This window comes from Hemicordylus capensis, chromosome 3 (genome assembly GCF_027244095.1).
Source record: "Hemicordylus capensis ecotype Gifberg chromosome 3, rHemCap1.1.pri, whole genome shotgun sequence".
Lineage (NCBI taxonomy): Eukaryota > Metazoa > Chordata > Lepidosauria > Squamata > Cordylidae > Hemicordylus > Hemicordylus capensis.
This window is the reverse complement of record NC_069659.1, coordinates 255,309,584-255,333,466: the sequence shown is the minus strand read 5'-3', so window position 1 is coordinate 255,333,466 and position 23,883 is coordinate 255,309,584. Positions and strand designations below refer to the sequence as shown.

Below are 23,883 nucleotides of genomic sequence, written 5' to 3'. Positions count from 1 at the left end.
ATCCTTCCGAGGTCGGTAAAATGAGTACCCAGAATGTTGGGGGCAATATGCTAAATCATTGTAAACCGCTTAGAGAGCTCCAGCTATAGAGCGGTATATAAATGTAAGTGCTATTGCTATTGCTGCGGCGCGTGCGAGTGCGCACAGCGATGGCCGCCACTTTGAATTGGCCTTCGGGCACCTCGAAGAAGGGCTTTTGCGTCGGGGGAGAAGGAGGAGTCCATGGCCCAAGCAGCGGCGGGTGAGCTGGAGCGGCACGGGGTTAATAGGCAGCACGGGGTTAATAGAGGGGGTTAATAGAGGATCTCCCCCTCCTTTAGCATCGGTACAGGCTTTGCCGGGGGATAGCCCCCTCCTCCTCGAACCTGTTGGGCAGGCTTACGAGTTTAAGGCGCAGTTACAAGTAAAATTGAAAACCAAAACCTGAATTTGGGCGGATATTTTTCGAGGGAAAAAGTGCGTCTTATACTCTGTAAAATACGGTATTGTCCCTTAAGGAGTCTGGTTTAAAGCTTTCATCCCTTAAGGTGTATTTGGCTGCCATTGTGGCGTGTTTCCCTGCTAACTGGGCTTCATGGTTTAAAGTTCCGGTGGTAAAATGTTTTCTGAAAGGTTTGACACATATGTTCCCAGATGATGCTGTCATGTCACAAGCCTGGGATCTATCAGTGGTATTGGCTGGTCTGCTACGACCGCCATTTGAGCCTTTGGCTTCAATTGATCCCAGTCTTCTGACCTGGAAGGTCGCCTTTTTGGTGGCCATTATCTCCATTACCTCTGCCAGGAGTGTCAGTGAGTTGAGGGCCCTGAGGGTTGACCAACCATACCTTCAATTCCCTAAGGACAAGGTCGTGCACAGGCCAGATGTCCATTTTTCCCCCCAAGTAGTGTCCGTTCATCCCCGCTCACTTTGCCCGTGTTTTTTTCCAAATCCTTCATCAGATGTGGAGAAAAGCTTGCATCGTTTGGATATTTGAAGGGTGTTATCCTTCTACGTTCAGAGGTCTGCTGAATGGAGGAAATCTCCTGCCTTGTTTGTTCTGTACAACGGGACACGTAAAGGTCTCCAAGTGTCGGCCCAATCCATGAGAGCCAGCGTGGTGTAGTGGTTAGAGTGCTGGACTAGGACCGGGGAGACCCGAGTTCAAATCCCCATTCAGCCATGAAACTAGCTGGGTGACTCTGGGCCAGTCACTTCTCTCTCAGCCTAACCTACTTCACAGGGTTGTTGTGAAAGAGAAACTCAAGTATGTAGTACACCACTCTGGGCTCCTTGGAGGAAGAGCGGGATATAAATGTAAAAATAATAATAAAATAATGTCTAGGTGAATAGTTTCCACAACTGAACTGTGTTATCAATTGGCTCATACGCGGTTGCCTGCAATGGTTAAGGCGCACTCTGTTAGGTCCATGGCTGCCTCGGTGGCCTTTGATTGTGCAGTCTCGTTGGACACTATATGTCAGGCAGCTACCTGGGTTTCACCCCATTCTTTTATCCGTCATTATGCAGTTGATGCCAGGACATGGAATGATGCTGTATTTGGCAGGATGCTATATTTGGCAGGATGCTGCAATCCATTTTTGGTTGATGTACTTGTTCTGAAATAAATACTTTTGGCAGATTACATATTCTTTCTGTATTCCCTCCTCCTTGGGTGCTAGCTTGTTATGTGCCCATTAGTGTAAAAGACAGAGACCATAGCAATAGCACTTACATTTATATACTGCTCTATAGCTGGACGCTCTCTAAGCGGTTTACAATGATTTTAGCATATTGCCCCCCAACATTCTGGGTACTCATTTTACCGACCTCGGAAGGATGGAAGGCTGAGTCAACCTTGAGCCCCTTGGTCAGGATCGAACTTGCAACCTTCTGGTTACAGGGCGGCAGTTTTACCACTGCGCCACCAGGGGCTCCATGAACCTGTTTTCCATGAAACAACTGAACCTGTTGTTCTTCGACATGGGCCACCATGTCGAAGAACAACAGGTTACTCACCTGTAACTTTGTTTCTTCTAGTGGTCATTTGTACTTTTACACACCACCACCACCCCATGCTCCCATGGGGTTCACTGAAGCTGGACTCCGTGACTAAGGGGATGAAGAGTGGCACAGCCACATATGGTAGCTGGGAGCAAGGTTCCCGCCCAAAGCAGGAGAATTGAGCTTGTTAGATTCCGATGAGGTCTCTGCACAGGAACATAGCCCGTTAGTGTAAAAGTCCAGATGACAGCTAGCAGAACCAAAGTTACAGGTGTGTAACCTGTTGTCTCTAAGCAGATGTACTTTGATCAGGGATTTAGTCTTCTGCTCCTAAGTGGTATAAAGATTTTAAACAAATATATTTTAATAATGTTAGTAATCAATTTGTAAGCATAATCATCATCAAGTAAGTAGCTGTGTTGGTCCATAAAAAACAATCCAAACACTACATTCTAGTAATACCAAAAGGACTAACTGAAATGGCAAAAATCTTGAGAAGCTAGCTTCTCAGTTAATCAGACTGGATAATAAGAAAAGCAAAGGAAGGGGATGCTGTGGACCTGATGAAATGCCTCCAAGAGATCTTCATTTTACACAAGTTGTGCACCCTCATCTTGATTAAGCTCTTTAAGTGCTGGACGATCTCAGACTGAGCCCAGCGCTTCTGAGATAAATAAGAATCAATAATGGATATATAATAATTGTATTATTATATAATATCCAGTATATTATGTATAATAATAATGCACTTGATAATAGTGCTACATGATCCATTAATTGCAAAATGGGATGCACATCAGTGAATTAATTTGATCTTTTTCCTTGGTGATTTAAATAATTCCACCCTGTTTGACATTTACCCTAAATATTAAGTCTTGCTCATTTGCGTATATGTGTGTGTGTACACACACATATACATACACATACTCTCTCTCTCTCTCTCTCTTTCTCATATTCATACAAATACAGTGATTTCTGTATCATTGGCAAAGTGAAGGCAGTAGGCAAACTCTGTTGAATACACAAATACTGAAATTAGCTTCTCATTTCTACTTCTTTCTTTGTGTGTTTTTCATTTGAATACTGTCATGTATTGCCAAACATATTTTACATGTTTGTTTACTTTCTAAGCCATTTTCAGACATGTTGAACACACATACAAGTGTATAGTGTACCCAGATACAGTTATTCATGCATTATGTTGAACTCAGGTACAGCAGTACACTTCCTATCTCTACCATGCATTAGAGGGGTCTGTACACAGGTACAGTAATTCACACAAAAGCACCTATGAGTATCGAAACATCTGTACAATAGAGGTGTACATGAATCATGTTTTGTTTTTAAGTTCGAAATCAAATTGCAAAAAAAATAAATTGAATTGGTTTATCGAACCAGCTGGTCATAGCCAGCCGGTTCAATGAATCAAATCAAAAATTCATGAAAAATGCATGAATCACCCATGGGGAGCAATAGCGAACTGAAATTACCCCGTTTCCCCCCATGGTAGAATATAGGGTCACAAAAGTGGGTTGGGTGTCAGAGTACCTACCTACCACCCAAATCACAAAACTATCCGGCAATCGGGCAATTTTTTAAAAAAATGTAAATTATTATCTGGGTAAATAGGTCAATGAGCCACCCAACCCACTTTGGTGTCCCTAGGACCTACCCATGAGGAACAATAGGTTGATTTGAGTTCCCCATTGTTCCCTAAGGGTGAAACAAGCAGGGTGCACATATTTTGCAACTCTGCTTTTCAAAAGAAAAGAAAAAAACACTGCAGAATAGAAGCGCACACAGTCTTTCCCAACACAGAACAGACCACCACATTTTATTTATTACATTTATATCCCACTCTTCCTCCAAGGAGCCCAGAGCGGTGTACTACATTCTTAAGTTTCTTCTCACAACAACCCTGTGAAGTAGGTTCAAAGATGACCAAAAAAGATGACCTAGGATTATCTGCCAGCCACAACACTGCAGTAGCATAATTGGCACAAGTTGCTCTCTCACACACAATTATGACTCATTACTTCAGCATCACAACAGCCGCCACAGCAGGACCCTTAGCACAGCAAACATAGTCATAAGCTCAACTACAGCAACATTTTCAGCCACATTTTGACTGAGTGGATACACCTTGCAATGCAGATTGCAGACCAGACCAGAGCAGTGAGTGAAGCACAAGCTAGTCTGAAAGTCAGACATGCAGCTCATCACAGCATTCACCAAGAAATATTAAACACAGAGAGAGAGAGAGCTGAAGTTGAACTGCCAATGTCCATTTCTCGCTACAACACCATCTCACAAACAGATCAAACCAAAACCACAATTCAAAGAAGGCAGGTGGCACCCAAGTTCTGCCCTTGTCAATGTGAGATCTAGCAAAATCAGATAGTTATAACAGCAAGCAATAGCACAGCTTTGTACTCAGTGCTGAGAAAAGAAAACCACAAAATTAAACCTTCCTTCCTTCCTTCCTTCCTTCCTTCCTTCCTTCCTTCCTTCCTTCCTTCCTCTTCTTCATAAGGACTCTCTCTCTACCTCCAAGTCCCTTTGAAATATACATTTTGAAATTCCCTCCGCAAGTGTTTCCCTCTCCCCTCAGCCATTGGAGGCACAGTTGCCCAAGCCAACACTTGATTTGTATGATAACAAGCCAACCAAGAAGATCTTAAGCCAATCAGGAAGGGCAGAAAGCCCACCAAAATGGCCACTTGAATCACGTGAATTGATTTGTGCTGAATCGGGGCTGATTCAATTCAACTTCAAATCAGCCCCTTCATCTAAGGGGCTGATTTGATTTGTGGTCAAATCAGTGAATCACCCCTGATTTGGCACAAATCAATTGGCACACGAGTTGCATTGCACATCTCCACTGCACATTTATATAATGTAATGTTTGAATAGGACTCTAGTTTTAGATATTTCTGTTCTATAGTAATGACTGACATTTCCACTGTTGTCAGTTTATAATAAATTTTATCAGGGGTGTAGAAAGTAGTTATAAGTAGACATTTCAGCCCCTCCAAACTTGAATAATATGTCATATAAGTAAGGACTACATGGGCTATTCACTCTAAACTGGAAACTGAGCTGTCTTATATTAACAGTTCTGTTTCTGATTTGATTCTCATTACTCCAAATACAGTTTTCCTTTGCTTTTGTGTTGGGGGCTGATTGGAAGATTCATTCTGTACAAGATTGTTCCATAAATATCCTGTTCTGTTGTTTGTAACATGTATTTTAAAAGAAAGAAAGAAACCTTGCGGGGTCAGACTATGATACTTACTAAACTAATGTTGTCATTCTTCCAGTACTGCAGAGGCCTTGGTTTCGTGTGAAGTATGTGAAGCCCCAGATGAAATGGCAGAGCCAATGAAACAGTGTGCAGCTTGGCTCCAGGCCTACTTCTGTGAACCCTGGATGATAAAGAAGATCCAAATGCCTCCTTTTCACCATCCACTGTTGGAGAAAGGTCTGTATATCTAGTAATGTGAAATGTAGCAATGCATATGCCCTTTTAGACATTCTCCCAGCCACATCAGAGACCCTTATCTGTGATCAGGTCTCACACAGATGGGAAGATGTTTAAATTACCGAACCATGAGAGGGACCATTGGTCCCTGGACCTTTCTTGTGGAATTAGCAGTGTGAGCATACACACACCCCAATGCAGTGCTGAGTCTATGAGAAAAGCTGAGTTGATTAGCACCTGCCCACGTGCACCATGTAGAGATGCTGCTCTTATATAACTGCAAGAATGTCTAGTCCATTGCATAGTGTTTTGACTCAATTAACTGTCTTAAAAGATCATATTCTCATCTTATTGACTGAAAGAGCAGCATGTAGTACTATAGTGCTATTAAAAGTTCTGGGGGTTCCCAATATCTAAGATTTCTTATTAGTTTTAACATTAAGTTTCTGTAGTTTTGTTACAAAACGGTGAACATTAAACAGCAATACTCTGACTAAAAGGTTTTTAAATGATTATGTCTTGAATATCAGTAGGAGTTTTATTTCTTTCAATGTCTGAGATTTTGAACTCTCAGCATTTTCCACCTGATCTTGCAAATGTTTCCATTAAGCAGGTGTGGGCCATTATACAGGTAAGCCTCTTGCACCAAATGTACCTGCTGTGGAACAGGTTAGCCCTGCACAAAGTGCAGATTGTAATATTTAGTGACTTTTTGCACCGCAGGTTCATTTTGGAACCCAGATATTGATTTTTCTCACTTGCGGGATTCTTAGAGGGTATGCTTTTCCCCTTTGTCTTAGTTTCATAACTGAATATGAAGGACTGAGGACAGGTGTGCATATTTTATAGCTTGAAAAAAGCGGTGTACAATAGAAATTCTGGCGAATACTTGATACAAGTAATACAATCCTTAGGTTTTTAATTTTAAAATTCCTTGTAAAATACATTTTGCATAACCCAAATAAAATAATGTTCTGAGTAGGATTCCTGCCATGGAATAATGCATCTCCTCATCTGCCATTATTTCTTTCAGCTGAGTGTCCCAAACTGTGATTGTGAGGTAGAGAGGTGCATGCAAGCAAGCAAGCAAGCAAGCAAGCAAGACCTTGACTAAGTTAGATAAGAGCAGTGAAGAAAAGATTCAACAGAAAGGACAGCTTATTATCTGAGAAGAAATTGTAAATCAATTATAATAGAGGGAAGGGATGCACTAAATTCAAATACAAATGGACTGATCCTGAAATCAGTGTTGCCATCAATGAATTGACAGGCTTAGCCACTGGAAAATATCCAGAGGCTGTCTTTCTCAGTAAAATGAGAGCAGTACATTTTCAAACCAGCTGGTTTGTTAAAGAAATGAAAAGAAAATTGGGTACCAAAAAAGGTTTCTCTCTGCCTGTGACTAATAGCAGCCCTCAGGCAATACTGGTACTCTAGCATGCTGTGTTCACCTCAGAATGAGACCCTTTGGAAGCCTACGTTTTTCTTTGCTATATTGTTCAGTCAGGTCACAGTGCAAAAGGTGCATAAACCTCTAATTTAGAGAAAATGTTTCCTTGCTATGCCTTAATTTAAGTCCCCAGTGTTGTGTGGTCCATAAGGCCTGTTGTCCACATCCGCAGGGCTTGGTGGACAATTTTTTTTAATGTATTTTGTTTTTATCTTCACATGCATTCTACCAACAAACTTCTAGTGCAGAATTAAAGGGTGAAGGGTCTTTACACATTCTCCTAGTAACTCAAAGTTTCTCCAAGAATGGACTGGGTATAATTTCTAGAGTTAAAGGTTCTTTTTCTGTGCCTACTTTTCAGAAGAAGGCCTCCTATACTTATCAGAATAAATGGCAACAAAGGAACCATCACTTCTCTGTGTAATCAGGTTTTAGAGGTACAATTGGGCAGGAATTTGTAAAACAGAAAACAGCCTCTTCCGCTTTGCATCCTTGGCAGCCATTAGAAACAGGGGGTGCAGCCAGAGAGAAAGTCTTGAGGACCAATTCCTCACTTACATTTTGGTGGGGAGGAAGGAGAGAAAGTATACATCTCAGGTTGGAGAAAAATAGAAGTTATGGGTTATTAAGTTTGGCTGGAGTTCAGTAAACTGAGGAGAACACAAGTACCTAGGGGAAATCTCCATCCCTGATTAGAAAAATGGCAAAACAGCCATTAGAAAGGAAACAAATAGGGTGCATATTTTCACTCTTAATCTCCCCCCCCCGCACCTGACCCCCACACATAACAAAAACCAAGTGTGTGGTGGCCTGATTTGTTACAGTTCATACTAATTCTCTGTTTCACCTAGCCCCTTTAAAAGCTGTCATAGCCACATGCACCTGTTCAGCTGTACTCTTCTTGCTGACTATTTGTTTGTTTGGTTAACTGCAAGCATCTACTCTGAATTATTTCCCTTGATTTGATTTCTCTACACATTCCAGTAACACCTGCATGTATAGTTTTTTGAGATGCATCTCCATCTCAAAGTTAAATGGAAGAAGAGCTGGTTAGTTGAGGTGGCTAAAGGCAATTCAGAATGACAGCAGAGCTCAAAGTAAATGAGCATAGTAACCAAGAACAAGCTGTCTCTTTACTTGCTGCATCATTTCTGTTTAAATCTGGCTGGTGATGGGATTTTTCTTTATCCATTGCTCCCAATCCCTTCACTTGTGCATATAATGGATGAGCCACTTATTTGAGAACAATCTTTAATGAAATCCTGGAGCACAAGTAATAGGGATCTACACTCTTCTGTATGAATTTTCCCACAGTGCCCTAGAAGACAGTCACAGTATGCTTCCAACTAAAGACGATATGTACCTGCAAGGTATTCATATGATAACTAGAAAGTGGCATGGAAGGAACACTACTGCATAGAGTTCTCACTGAAGGAAAGAGTGGTGACATCTCTCTAAAATAAAAATCCATACATTGCCAACATGGAAGAAATTTAATAGATTCTTCATCATTTTTCTGCCCCATAGCATCTGGAATGTAGCAGTATCTCCTTGTTAGAAGTACACTAACATGATTCAGAAATTCAGAAAATCAGCTAGTTTGCAGCAGAAATAACACAGGGGGGAAATGTCCCTGCTTTCTTTTTGTAACCCTGTTTTGGAAGAGCACTTGCCCATAGAAATGGAATACTAGGGGTCAAGTGTTTCTTGGATATTGGTTTTATTTTTGCTGTTTAAACGGAACATAGTTCCGTTTACAACACGGAAATGTACTGAGGGTAGTGGGGCTCCAGTTCAGTTTGTTGCTTATATATCAAAGTGATCATGAATGTTTGTATCAGAATTCATTTTCAAGTTCTGTACTTTCCAAACGTCTTGTTACAGTTCAAGGCAAGGTTATAGCATGCAACTGAAGCAGGAATATTTCTGTTGTTTAAAAATATTATTGAGAGGTAATTGCTAAAATAAGAAAATCATTTAGTGTATTGGGATCATTGTTAACTATTATATTTATTCCCTTGCTTTAAATTAAAACTTTAAAATGTTGAGCGTCATGAGATATATTACCCAGTGAAGCTGGAAGGTTTTAAGCCTTCAGATGCCATTTTATCGATTGCAACATGGTAGCAACTCCAGTACTCAAATTAAGTGGAAAAGAAACAGCTGGTGGAAAAATGTAATTCTTTAAAGCTTAGAGCCCAGTGAACTACTTTTCGGGGGCACTGGAAATATAGGTCTGTTGCTTTTCATAGTGGAAGAAGTGAGGGAACAGGGGGTGGGGGGAAAGCACTGATCAAAAGAGCAGGATGAGATAGAAGACACCCATGAATTTAAAGACCCTGGTGCAAACTGTCAGATGTATTGAATCAATATAGAGAGGTCACTCCATGGCAAGCCTGAACAGTTTACATAACAGGAAGTGGATACTGCTGTACATCTCAGTGTTTTGTAATCTGAAGAGGAAAGGAGACCCTTGAAATTGGGAGTGGGAGAAAACATAGAAGCATAATGTTTATCCAGTTGCAAACACTTCCAAAGGTAGCATTAAGCATGGAAAACATTTACAAAAATAGCTTTAAAAAGATTTATTGGAAGTCTTTCATTTCTAGAACAGAATAATAAACCTAGAACTAACAATTAAATGCACCACTTTAGTGCTATTGAAGGATTAGTGTTCTTTGCTACTTTCTGACTTGTTCATTTGCTACTGTTGTATCCTTTTTAGAAATGACTTGTGTGAAGTGTATGCTGCGTAGCTTTTATACCAGTACCTCACTGGAAAAAACTATGGTGCACCTTATTTAGTACTATGACCTTCATAAAGCCAAAAGGCAAATTTGGGAATTGTACCGTCTGAGAAGACATTAAAATGGTGACAGTATTTGGAGCAAAACTACCAAGTGTTCTAACGATACACAGCATTCACATATCCTCAAACTGTGACACTAGTTGGAGTTAGCTTTAACTCAGGACTGTAGGCGAGGGGTAAACAGCAAGTTTTATGCAGTAGGGAGTTGTAGCTTTATGGATGTCCTTAAATTATTTTCCATCTACATTCTTCATTTCTTAACTTGCACAAGTTCATTTATTGTAATCCTACTATGTGCCCTTCTTCTACTGAGTACCCAGAATGTTGGGGGCAATATGCTAAATCATTGTAAACCGCTTAGAGAGCTCCGGCTATAGAGCGGTATATAAATGTAAGTGCTATTGCTATTGGTACTCCTATCTCAGTGCTTTCTTCCAAACCCAGAGCAACCCATACTTGGTTAGCCAAGACAATCTGGTCTTCTCTTACAAATTCATTCTCAGATATCCCTTCTTGAACAAAACCCTTTCCTGCTTATCCTTCTTTTTACCATACATTCTCTTCCAGAGCTACTTGACAGTTTTAATCACTGCACATGCTGGAATTCTTTTCTTTCTGCTACTTTTATGATTCTCTCACAGACTGTAAGCCCTCTGAGCATGAATTGTGTTGCTCTTCTGTGATATACAATGTCTAATATAGAGCTAAACATTTGTATGTTGTTAAATTAACTTTCATTTGCTGCTTTGAGCCCAAATGTTACATATGAGAAGTAAGGCCCATTGCAGACAATGGAGTTTCAAAGACAGGTGTAACTGTCTTTAGGCCTTGAAAATTTTGCAAGTTTTTTTTCTTGGAGATTTCCCTTAAGCAATGGATAAATATTTACAACTTAAATTCAGTTCATCCAAGCTTCCGAGTTTGCTTAATGGCACGTTGTCTGCAAGATTACCCAATGTGCATTGCACTGAAACACTGCAGTGTTCAAAATGTGTCTAGGAAGTCTTTGATCAATTGAGCTGGGGGTAGGAAAATCCAAGCAGCTTTTTACAGAGATAAAGAAAATTAAATTAATGCTGATAAGGCAAATTAATACAGAAAACTAGATCTCGCATCATCATAGGCTTTTAAAATGACTCTTCTTAACCCCCTTATGTCTATAAAACATGACAAAGGTAATTGTGACAGTTATCAGGTATTAGAATTGAGGTGGTCATACAGCATGGGACCTAATTAACGCCTTGGAAAACTTACAGCAAAAGTGAAAATTATTATACCACTAATCATGTACAAATTTGCAGAAAATAAGTTTAGATTGGGCAGGGGGCGGGGATCAGATATGTTTCTGCTGCCACAAGTGGGGTTAGCACATCTGTGTTAGTAGTTTTATAAGGCAAGTGAAAATATTTTGTTGAATGAATTTTGATTTGAGAAAAATCAGTCTAGGAAATAACATTCTCACCCAAATAATGCTGTGATGATAGTCCTAGTCTGATAGAAGACAGCTGGCAAGACTGGAAATGTGATTGTGTAGATAACAGACAACTCTCAGTACAGAGATAATGTGAATTATTCATTCATTCACAAGTGAATGAATGCAAAATGTTATTACGGTCAAGACCAGCAACAATACAAAGAGATAGCATCAATAAGTAGTCGGGGGGGGTGGGTAATGGAAGAGTGGCACAAATATGCCATAAATGTTAAGTGATAGCTGCAGCACTAGTAAAAGGTTATCCTTAATTTTTAATTCCCTCATGTAAAGTGTTTGCATAGGTTTGGATGACATACTTGCACAAATCATGGCAAGTGTTCCTTTTTCATTGCATTCCAACCAGAAGCAAATTGTACAATTGCCCAAAATTGTAGGCTGACATTCAGATTAACATTCCACCCACGCATAATGGAGGAGGGGTGGTTTTTCTCCAATCTCCCCCTTTCCTCTGCAGCTCAATGTGCTTTCTGTAAATATGTACTTGAGGGTTGCAGGACTCTCAGGGGCATATTTTATGGAGATCCAGGTAGCTGCAGAGGGAAGGGGTGGCCAAAATTGCCCCTCCCCCACTATCCACAGGAAATTTTTTTGGTGTGCATAATTTTAGTCTAGATGTCACCCTTGGCCTATAAAATGCAATTAGCAAAAAAAAAAAAAAAACCCTCTCACATGACAGGTACTATATGAAGGACTGACTCTCTGTAAACAGCTCATTAAATTATTCCCCAAAAGACTAGTCAGATAAATAGAAAAGGTCTTTGCCTTCATCCATATCAAAGAGTACATTGTTAATGATGCTGCTCCTGGGGGAATTGGCAAACACCCCCTGACTACTTTGGGGCTTGTGTGGGGAACTAGCAAGTTTAGATGGAGGAGCTCATTTTCAGAATAAATTTGTGCAAAGTTTTGGTCATGGAAATGACTGACAGATTTTGAAGTTCAAAAATAGAATCAGATTTATTTTAGGGTTTCTGGGTACAGGAAGAAAATCTTGGTTAGCAAGCGATTATTAACTAACAGAATTAACAAGGCTAATAAATCAATAGGACTAAATCGAAGAGGCATTTTGGCTTGAGAGCTGGATTAATAAATCCACTCAAGGTTGACTAGAAAAATGGTCTTAGAGAACAGCTTTGGATTTAAAGAGAGCAGAAGGAGAGTCAGAAGCTTTAGAGCATAGATTAGTTACACATACGTACGTCCGGTGGGATGTGTGTATCCTTGTAGCTTGACCAATGTCGAGGGACCTCTTTGCTCTGAGACAGGTGAGACACGAGAATCCAAGAACTAGGCAAAATCCTAAGAGGGTCTGATCTCGGGGGACCAGTATCTGGAAGCAGCCAGGCGCACTGCAGAGATTGGGTTTGGAAGCAGGGCCAATCTGAAGGCAACAAGTGGGATGGGAACAAGAGTCCAGGCAAAGCAAGATGGCTAATGCCCAAATGCACAAACACACAGTGGGTGAATCCAAAGAAGAGACACAAAGTTTAGTAGTCTACAGGGCTGAAAAAGGCAGCATCTTGCCCTGAGGCAGAATTCTGACGACACCTTTCTGTTGCAAAAGGTGATAATGGTGATAAAGTAATAGATTGTGTCTGATTCAAACTTTGCTGCATGTGCTTCTACCAGCACATTGAGGTTAAGAAACTTGTGTAGGGTGGAATGAAATGTGTGCATCAGAGCTTATCTTGGGGTCAGGAAGGTCCTTGGGAGTGTCCAGGAATGTTTTAACAAGCTTCGCTGTACCCTTAGCCAGCCATTAACCCTTGTGTTAGAGAAGATGAGCCTGCTACCTCTTATCTTACTTCTTCCTGTGAAAGTGACAAGTTTAAACTGATCCAATGTGCCAACATAGAGGGAGAGCATTTGGCTCGTTCTTTAGAAGAATATTGCTTAATTAACGCGTATCTATTCCGGCTTCCTCACCTGGATTGGAACCAGGGAGGCGAGCAAAGGGATAGTCCTCCTGCAGTTGTGGGTTAAACTTGACCTAGAGCCACCTTTCCCAAGATACATACATGCCAAGTGACATACCCCATAGGAACATAGGAAGCTGCCATATACCACGGTCAAACCATTTGTCCATCTACCTCAGCATTATCTACACAGACTGGCAGCAGCTTTTCCAAGGCTGCAGGCAGGAATCTCTTTCAGCCTTATCTTGGAGATGCCAGGGAGGTAACTTAGGACCTTCTGCATGCAAGGATGCAGGTGCTCTACCAAGAGCAACCCCATCCCCTAATTTTACAGTGCCCACATGTAGTCTCCCATTCAAATGCAACCAGGGCAGACTCTGATTAGCAAAGGGGATGATTCATGCTTGCTACCACAAGACCTGCTCAGTTAGCTCATGTGAACTGAACGGTGAACTCACTATCTTGTGGGTTCAGAGAGACAAAAAATGGAAACTACAAGTCTGTAGCTCCAAATAAGGTATAGGTGAGTCCCCAAACAGTCTATCTGGGAAACAACATTTCATCCCTGTCAGACCCGGCACCTCCTTAAAGGGGATAAGGGGTCTGTAGGAGATCCTATACAAACAACCGAAATAAATACAACTTACTTCAGGTCCACTTCCCCATAATAGGACCTAGTAATATAGAGGCTTTCTCAGTCCGGTTGAGTGCTGACAGCATCATTTAAGGACACGTGGGCCATAGACACCATCTCCAAGGATTGAATCATAGAATTTGTAGGGATCCACAAAAAAAGGTTGTAGCATTCCCTACCCAAAAAGACATGACAAGCAGGGCCTGGTGTTGAAGGCCATTACTCCTACATAAGCCATAGAGACAATTCTGTTAGACCATAGAGGCATGAGTTGTATTCCATAGTCTTTGTAGTCCTCAGGGAGTATAACATAAAAACAGCCCTGCTGGATCAGGCACAAGGCCTATCTGGTCCAGCATCCTGCTTGGCACAGTGGCCCACCAGATGCCTCTGAGAAGTCCAGAGACAATAGGTGAGGGCATGCTGTTGCTCTCCTGCAACTGGTATTTAGAGGCATCTTGCCTCTGAGGCTGGAGGTGGCTTATAGCCACTAGACTAGTAGCCATAGATAGACCTGTCCTCCATGAATTTGTCCATCCCTTTTAAAGTCATCCAAGCTAATGGGCATCACCACATCCTGTGGCTGAGAATTCCATGGATTACTGATGTGCTGTGTGAAAAAGTACTTCCTTTTGTTGGTCTTCAGTTTCATGGGATGATCCCTGGTTCTAGTGTTGTGAAAGAGGGAGAAAATTTTCTCTCTGTTCACTCTCTCTCTACTCCATGCATAATTTTACACAATTCTATCATGTCTCCCTGTAGGATATAGGTGCCAGCAAATGCTTAAACAATTAAATGATATTCAGATCCTTTTGCATGAAGATCCTAATCTCCACTGCAGCCACAATAAAACTGGACAATGTGATAGTATGTATAGATTTGAAGGATGTTAACCTCTGTGACTCAGCAAGGCTAACATATATAGTAGGCTTCTTTTGGTTTTGTTTCAGCAAGCAGCAGCATCAGTATCTGACTTGGTATTCACAAAGTGTTGATTACAGTGGTAGCTCTCCTGCTGGTACAGGGTGTGTGTGTCTGTGTGTGGATGTGTATACACTCACTCAGTCCTTCAGCAAGTCATTGAAATATATCCTTACCTCAATGACATGTTCATGCAGACCAGAGAGTAAGTCATACACATTGGGTCTATTCCAGGCCTGCTCAACTTAGGCCCCTCAGCTGTTTTTGGACTACAACTCCTGTAATCCCTAGCCACAGTGGCCAATAGCCAGGGATTATGGGAGTTGTATGCCAATATCTGCAGGAGGGCCAAAGTTGAGCAGCCCTGGTCTATTCTGACAATCGGCAAAAATCGGGCTAGGAGAGCCTAGCCCGATTTTTGTCGATCGTCAGAACCACTGGGCCCGGCTTTGAGCCCAGCGGTTCTAGAGCGGGTAGCCCGCTTAAGAACCCCTGCCCCAAAACCAGGTTTGCGGAGCGCATGCTCCGCAAACCTGGTTTTCTAGATCGTGAGTAGCCGTGGTGCAGCTTTGCACTGTGCCTACTCACAAGTAGACCCCCAGAGGGAAGGTGAAAAGCCGCCTCTCGACTCTGGGGGTCTCCCCAGTATGCCCTGCGTGCTCGCTGGGGCATACTGGGGCTTCTGGGGACCGTGCGGCCCCCGAGCTCCCTAGCCCCCGCCGGCTCCGTCATGGAGCCAGCAATCATGTGGGCGGCTGATCCGGCTGCCCAGGGCTTCTGAGCGATCGTCTGCAGGGAGCAATCGTCTCCCCACAGTTTCGCCAAAAGCGGGTCTCACGGATCGTGAGACCCGCCTCATTACATCCATAATAGAAGACTACCTCAACTGAGTTGTCCTTCTGACTTGAAGAATGAAGAAGACTTCATTCTGGTCAGTCTAATTCATACAACATCTAAACAAGGTCAACAGAAAATCACGGCAAGTCATAGGTGTTCTTACCCCCGGACCTTGGGACTCCAGTCTGTGGCCTCCAAGGTCCAGGGGGCCTCCAAATTGCCAAGGGAGTCTCCTGCCACTGCCCCACTGCACCGAACCTCCGATTTCCCCCCATAGTTTTAGCTGCCATGTGTGCAGCCGGGGGATGATCCACACAGGCCTCCCCCCACCCACCGTGGCAGCCTGGCAGTTCTCAAGATCCACTGGGCCAGATGGCGGGGGGAGGCCTTGCGACAAGGGCGGTCTGGGCACCAAAACGACCTAGGTGCACCACAGCAGCAAGTGAGCAAAGTTTTTGAAACTAGGCAGAACAATAAAAAGAGACAGGGCAAATCAGATCTCCAAAGGATGGAAATTGCACAAGGTGGGGGCCACTAACAAAAAGGCCCTTTCCTACATGATGGCCAGAAGGACCTTAAGAGGAGTCAGCACACAAATAGGTGAGCTTCTCTAAAAGATCTTATGGGACAAGGAGATTCATGGGGGATAAAGTGGTTTTTTAGGTACTCTGCCCCAAACCATTTAGGGCTTTAAAGATCATCACCAACCTTTTAAATTGTGCTTGGAAACAAATTGGTAACCAGTGTAGCTGCTACAGAACAGGTGTAACATTCTCACCCCTTGCAAGTCGCAGATGTATTCTGGACCAGCTGAAGTTTCCAAACAGTCTTCAAGGAAAGCCCCACTTAGAGTACATTACAGTAATTCATTTGAGATATAATGAGGGTATAGATCACTGTGATCAGATCTGTATGTGGCAGGAATTGATGCAGTTGGTGCCCTACCATTAGTGACAGATTCAAATGAAAAAAGCTGACAAATTCTCATAGTTTGTCTTCCAAAAAGAAATTCAGATTCAGCGCACTGGCAGCTTCTTTTTTACAATTCCATATGAGAATAGGATTAGTAAGGAATAGTTACTGTATTGTTACACATTTAATGGATTTTTACATTCCTTTGTTGCTTTACCAATCCCATCATGCTCCAACCACTTTGTATAAAGCCCTTCATTGTGCCCTTTGTTTTTGTGTGCAATCAATTGATTACATCTGTGTTAAATTCTAAGGCTTGATTCGGTTTATTATTAACTCAACAGCATATTTTCTATTTGCTTCACTAAAAGTGCAGTTCTATGCATGCTTACTGGGAAGCAAGTTCTGTATTAAATTCAATGAGGCGCACTCCCAAGTAAGTGTGCAGAGGATTGTAGGCTAAGTACTGCTTGAGACCTTAGGCAACAGTGCTAAAAAAAAAAAAAAATCCCTCTTCTCTGGAAGTAAAGTTCTGTTGAAATCAGTGACACTCGCAAATAAATGTGTTCAGAACAGAAGGGAGTGGGTTGCAAGACATCTGGTGACATAATATGGGTATCTACACAAGTCTATATTTTAACATTAGATTAATTAAACTAGCAATAGCAATAGCAATAGCACTTACATTTATATACCGCTCTATAGCCGGAGCTCTCTAAGCGGTTTACAATGATTTTAGCATATTGCCCCCAACATTCTGGGTACTCATTTTACCGACCTCGGAAGGCACATTTATGCCTAGATAGGTGTCCACACAAAAATGTCATGTATGATGTGTGCCAGTGTACCTTGTCCCCTTTCTTTTCATTTTCATGTTGTTCATCATCCGGATAGGGACTCTCGTACACAGTGTGTCTTTGAAGAAGCGTGTGTGTATGTGTAGATTGCGGAGCTAGAGATACTGAATGGGATTGTGAAGTATCTTATGTTGTTCAAGAGGGCCATAAAAGACTAATTACTAACCTACTTATCCTGCTTACTCCTTATCCTTAACTTATCATTAATTTACTTAACCTACTTGGGACTACTTATCACACTTTGGCTCCTTTTTCCCAGTACCTCCACTCTCCATTTCCTTGATGGATGGCATGCTTTGCGGTTGGACCTCCTCTCAAAAATAACCTCCTCTTCCTACCTGCACCTAATTAGCTGTAGAAATTAGCTATTTTTTTAATAAATGAATTGATGAAATTTGTTGTTTATGGAAAGGGGCCTTGATAGTGGAGGTGGAGCAATTACTTGCGTGGGTAGCGTCTTGAATTATCTAAGCAAAAGTGAATTACAGTGAAGAAGGCCTAGTACCACTTTGTCCTAACATTCACATTAAAAACAAACAAACAGGAATTGGAATACCTAATTAAGTGAAAATAAGCTAAGTGGAAATAGAAATCAATCAGTAAAAATAAATCAAATAAATACATAAAATTAGCAAATGGGGTGGAGATTACACCAGTTCCTAGCACTGTTTATAGATGCAGATCATGTGAACAATGTGTAAACTGGGAAAGGTTTGCTGATTGCTGGCTCCATGACGGAGCCGGCGGGGGAATCATCTGGAGATTTGTTATGTGTTATCAGTATGCTGATGATGCCCTGTAGTGACCAGCCTCCCCTCCCTCTAAAGAGTTAAGAGGAAGTGAACCTTTGTCTTGACTGACAGGCTGGTGAACTCCAGGGTGCAACCAATTAGTATACCGGGGGTGGGGGCTAGAGAGCTGTTGCTGGGAATTCTGGGAACAAGTAAGGAGGTTCTGTGCTGGGGGAGCAAGAGGACATGTGGCAATGGTGTTTGCTGCAACACTATGACTGCAGCTCTTGGAAAATAGAACTGCAGGGGCTTGGTTCTCAACCTGAGTTTGGTGAGTTCAAGGAAAGGAAGCCTGAGCTTTGGCTGCGGTAAGATTAATTTAGGGGAAAGTTTGTTTAGTCAGACTTTGCGTTAGAAACTTATATTTCTTCATGTGTGTGCTTTGTATATCCCTGTTACTGTTCTAGGATTGTTTACCTGCAATGTAATTAAATAAGAAACACTAGCCTGTGCCCAGCCCTACCTAGGGCATTGCAAAAGTTTCTATGAACATTTAAGCGTGCCTAAGACAACCTATATTTGTAACCTACTAAGTATTTTTGAGTATATCTAAGAAAGCTAGAAGCCTCAGACGGAAGCAGTCTGTAGTAATTGAATAAAACTGTTTTTGTTCTTTTCTTTTTACAAGCCTCTTAGAGTTGGTTTTTAACTCAGGAAAAAGGTGTGGGGGGAGAAAAGGGGATTTCTCTGGTGCAAAAGCATCCTGAAGCACTCAGCAGCTATCGGTTTTCTCATCATGTGTAAGCCTACATGTGAAAGGTTTTTGTATTTATCCAATAGCAAAATAAAGAGAGCTTTCCCTAGGATTACACCCCGAGCCCAGGGAGGTTCAAGCAATGTTGATAAGAGAGGTGGTGGCAGCAGCATTTTAATTCTACCAGAAATATAGACTAGTTTAGGAGAAGCCTAGCCAGGCAGCTCTCCAGGGATGATTCAGCATTTTCCCCTCATGTGAGGTGCCCTGAGACAAAGGCTTTAATCTGCTACACGCCAAAATCTATTTCTCCATGTCAACATCATCAGGAGAAGGCAATAAGCTCCCTAAATGCCTGCCTAGAGGTGGTGATGGGCTGGATGAGGGATAATAAACAGACTGAATCCTGATAAGATGGAGGTACTTACTGTGTGGGGTCGTAACTCTGGAGACTGTTTTAATCTGCAGGTTCTAGATGGGGTCACACTTCCCCAGAAGGAACAGGTACACAGTCAGAGAGTGCTTCTGGATCCACACCTCTCCCTGGTATCTTAGGTTGAGGCAGTGGCCAGAGTTGTTTTCTATCAGCTTTGGCTGATTCACCAGCTGTGTCTGTTTCTTGACATGAACAACCTCAGAACAGTGGTACATATGCTGGTAACCTCCAGACTTGACTACAGCAATGTGCTCTATGTGGGGCTGCCTTTGTACATAGTCCAGAAACTGCAGTTGGTGCAGAACGCGGCAGCTAGGTTGGGCTCTGGGTCATCTCAAAGAGACCATATACTCATATACTAAAAGCAGCCATATACACTGGCTTCTGATAGGTTTTCGGGCAAAATTTATTATATATATTTTTTTATTTTAACATTTTATATCCCGCTCTTCCTCCAAGGAGCCCAGAGCGGTGTGCTACATACTTAGGTTCCTCCTCACAACAACCCTGTGAAGTAGGTTAGGCTGAGAGAGAAGTGACTGGCCCAGAGTCACCCAGCAAGTATCATGGCTGAATGGGGATTTGAACTCAGGTCTCCCCAGTCCTAGTCCAGCACTCTAACCTCTACACCACCCTGGCTCTCTCATACAAAGTGCTTGTTATAACCTATAAAGCCCTAAACAGATTAGGCCCTGGGTTTATTTAAGATAACGTCTTCTTCACCATGAGCCCCACCTCCCATTGAGATCATCTATGGAGGTATGTCTGCAGTTGACACCAGCTCATCTGATGGCCACACAGGTACAGGCCTTCTCTGTTGCTACCCCAAGACTCTGGAATCCCCATCTCGGACAACTTTTTTAAAAGTACGTCAAGACTTATCTCTTCACCCAAGCTTTTTAATTTGACTATGTGGTTTAAAAAATTTTAAGGTTTTTATTCTCATAAACTTATTTTATGTTGTATACCACTCAGAGACAAAAGTTTGGGGCAGTATACAAATTTGATAGATAAATAAATATATCCAGACATGAAGTCAATACAAGCAGACATGAAGTAGCATTTTGAAAATTTCAGGTGAGACAGTTTTTCCTAATGTGCTCTGACTTCTGCAGTCACAACAAAGGGATATCTATGTGGAAGATGTTCCCAGAAATGGGACGTGCATTTGTGTGGACTCAGAATTCACATTTCTTGGTAAATTAAGCTTTTCGACTCACTAAATCATGCTGGTCCAATAAATCACACCCAGTGGTGCTCTTTGGACCAGTTTGGACGGACCTCCAGTATGAGGTCTGGTCCTTTGCAGGGGAGCTCCAAATGCCCCCTGTGGTGGCAGCAGCCCACACTGTGCTGCCACTGACCATGTGTGTGGCAGGGCCTCTGCCAGCATGCCCTGATTTCTCTTTTGTGCGGGGAGGCACCAAGTGTGCAGCCAGCAAGACTGGTAGGGCCTCCTCCTGTCACCCTGATCTCTCTTCGCGCATGGGGGGGGGCATCCATGTGCGCAGCAAGCCTAGCAGGGTCTCTGCTAACTGCACCGATCTCTCTTCACATGAGGTGAGGCTGCCATCTCCGGCAGCTCCTCTGGGCTCCCGCATCAGCTGCTGCTATGATGCACCAGCCATCTCCATCCCCACAGCAGCTTCCGCCAGCTCCAGCAACACTAGCTGGAGCAGGCCCATCTCAGTCCCTTCACCTTGCCGATGCCACCAGCTCCGGCCAGGAACGCTCAAGGCAGAGTTGGTCTACCTCGCTGTGACTGCCTCTGGAAATTCTCCTCCAGCATAGGAGGCTCAATCAACCAACTGTAGCTTTTGTTTCAATTTTTTGAAATTCTCCCGCTCAGGTTTTGTTTGTGAATTTTGTGTTTGGGTGAGAAGTGGTGGTGGAGAAGTAACCGTTGTTGCTCTTTTTGCAGCTTTGGGCAAAATCAACTCACTCCCACCAACTCACTAAGTTTGCAGGATGTTTATAAGGGTGTGTGTGACAGTGAGAGATTTCCTCCCCCACTACCGCCGCCACGCTTGAGCTGCTCTGTGCTTGTGTTTCTCTGAGAAAGATTTTTTCCTCCGCTCCCTCCTGCCCTTGGAAGCTTCTCGGGTTTAGGGTTGGCTTAATGCTAAAACCTTTCTTTCTTTCTTTCTTTCTTTCTTTCTTTCTTTCTTTCTTCTGCTTTCTGATCTTGAGTTGCCATGTGCTAACAGATTGTGGGTGTGAATGCTAGATGGATAGTTGGCTTTAATCTGGTCTGTGATATTAAAAATATATTTATATACTGCTTTTCATCAGCAACAACGACAAATTATGTGTTGAAATGTTTCTGCTAATGCATACCTGCGCAAAGGGTCTTGTACATCTTTACATTCTTACAAATTCAGTTTCTTCAGTACTAGATCCTTTAGAGGCGGGGGAGTGGGGAAAGAAATGTGTGGGATGGGAATATGTTAAGCTGTGTGTTGAAATGTTTAAAAACAATAAAAATATTATTTTAAAAAATGTTTCTGCTAATGCATATTTGCAAATATATACTTGTTTTCTATTCTTACATTCCTGTGAGTTCAGTTGCTGATTGTGCCCTCAAGAATCCACTTGTTACAAATACTGCATGTGACGTGTGTGTGTAGGGGAATGATGCTTAACTTGTGGCAGGTGGGGGTGGAGGCCTTTAGGTGATGATGCTTAACTTGGGGCAGGTGGGATGGGGGCTCCAAGGCCTTTAGGTCCAGGCTCCAAAATTACACAGGTGTACCACTGTCCACACCAAATTCCTCACACAACACAGATCCCTGGGACCCAACTGCCTGTACAATGATTGTAAACAGGGGCATAGCTAGGGGAGAGGGGGCCCGTGTTCATCCCACACTCTGGCGGCCCCCCAGAGTGAGGGACATAATGAAGCAAATAGGGAGGGATGTTGCTGGAGGGCCCTCAGGAGCTGGGGGCCCATGTTCACTGAACCCTTTTGCTCAATTATAGCTACGCCCCTGATTGTAAAACTTACTGCACATCTCTCAAAATGTGTTGTCTGAATCCACCATAAGTGCTGCTTCCCAATTAATGCCACAGCTGAGTTTTTCCTGTGTTTGCCACAGTAAATGTATACAGGGCAGTTGCATGTCCCGCAGCACACCGTGGAAATTCTCCACAGAGCTGTGGCTGGCTGTGGCTTTCTGGCACAGGATCCACTTGCATAGCATAATGGCTAATAGACTGAGCTTCAAATCAGGACATCCCCAATAGAAATCTCACCTCTGCCTTGAACTTACCAGATGACCTTAGGCAAGTTGCACCCTCTCAGCCCTCTCACCTGCACTATGAAGATAATACTCATCTTACAGGGTTGTTGTAAGGATTACAAGAAGATAATAGATGTGGAGTACTTTGAACATTTTAAAGTGCTGTAAAATACTTTGTGCTATTAAGCTGCCCTTCATACTTGATTGTGAGGAACAGTGTCAGAACCTGGCTACCATGTAAAGTGCCAAGTGGCTTTTTATCATGATCTTTTTGAATGCAATTCCTGTATGCTTCTGCCTTTTGTCTCTTGTCAGGACTATTTTGAACACTTTGAGCTTAACAGATTCAGAAATCACAATCCCAAATCTCTGCATCCGCATCCCAAGTAAAGGTGAAATTGTGCAGTCAAGTCAGCGTCTACTCCTGGCCACCACAGAGCCCTGTGGTAGAATACAGGAGGGGTTTACCATTGCCATGTCCTGCTTAGTATGAAATGATGCCTTTCAGCATCTTCCTATATCACTGCTGCCCAATATAGGTGTTTCCCATAGTCTGTAGTATGTCCAGAATCAGTTTTTGCATCAAGATTATTATAAAGCCATGTATGCATATTACGTTCAGATTTCAAATTTATATTTTGGCAATACTATCTTTCATACACATGCTCACCCTCTCATTCTCACTGGCTCATATTTTTCCCTCAGTGCCAATATGAAGTTGTATTGAGTTAAGTGGCCAAGACATATTTGTCTGTCTGTCCCCTCATTCTTAACACAAGCATTTAAATGCCACTTTGGTAACTACATCAGTTGGAAATATTTAGCATGAGAAGTGTAATATAAACTGGATATAGTGCAATCATTGTTGTTTTTTTTAAATTGAGAACCATTTTATAATTTTTGAACATATCAAAAATATACAGTGTTGATTAATTCAGACTTGTTTTAAAAAAATGAAGATAAAGATGAATTCTTAAACTGTTTCCATGTTACAAATATATGCTTTTTTCCAACCTGCAGTTAAGTCATTTCATCATATATGTGAAATAGCCAATACGTTTATAACAAAAATAGTTTCTGAGATACTAAAGCATACTTTTTACTGAAAATTTGCATCTCATCCTCTTTTCTGAATAAAATATGCAAGAACTAACATAAATGGCATACTGTCTTTTTTTCCCCGTGAATTGGGTCTTTGATGTTCAAGAGGAGCCAGTGTTAAAGAACATCCCTAGAAGGCTGTAGAAACTGTTCCTATTTATGACAAATGTAAAATAGTACAGGTCTCGCTGAATATGTTGGTATCGTTAGTTTGGGAGCCGCATCCTTGAAAATAACTGTGGAGGAGCCAAATCGGTTTAAAAGAAGATAACAAAATGGTTTAAGCTACTTAGGTTGAATGCCAATTATATTTTAATATTCAACTG

General features: G+C 42.2%; 1 protein-coding gene across 1 annotated transcript in view; it reads left to right on the top strand.

Moving 5' to 3' along the window:
• Positions 1–23,883, top strand: part of MGMT (O-6-methylguanine-DNA methyltransferase) — a 313,329-nt gene that overhangs the window by 245,106 nt on the left and 44,340 nt on the right. The window contains exon 5 of the mRNA XM_053309698.1: positions 5,305–5,465. Within this exon, the coding sequence (XP_053165673.1) occupies positions 5,305–5,465 (161 nt within the window). The remainder of the gene's footprint in view (positions 1–5,304; positions 5,466–23,883) is intronic.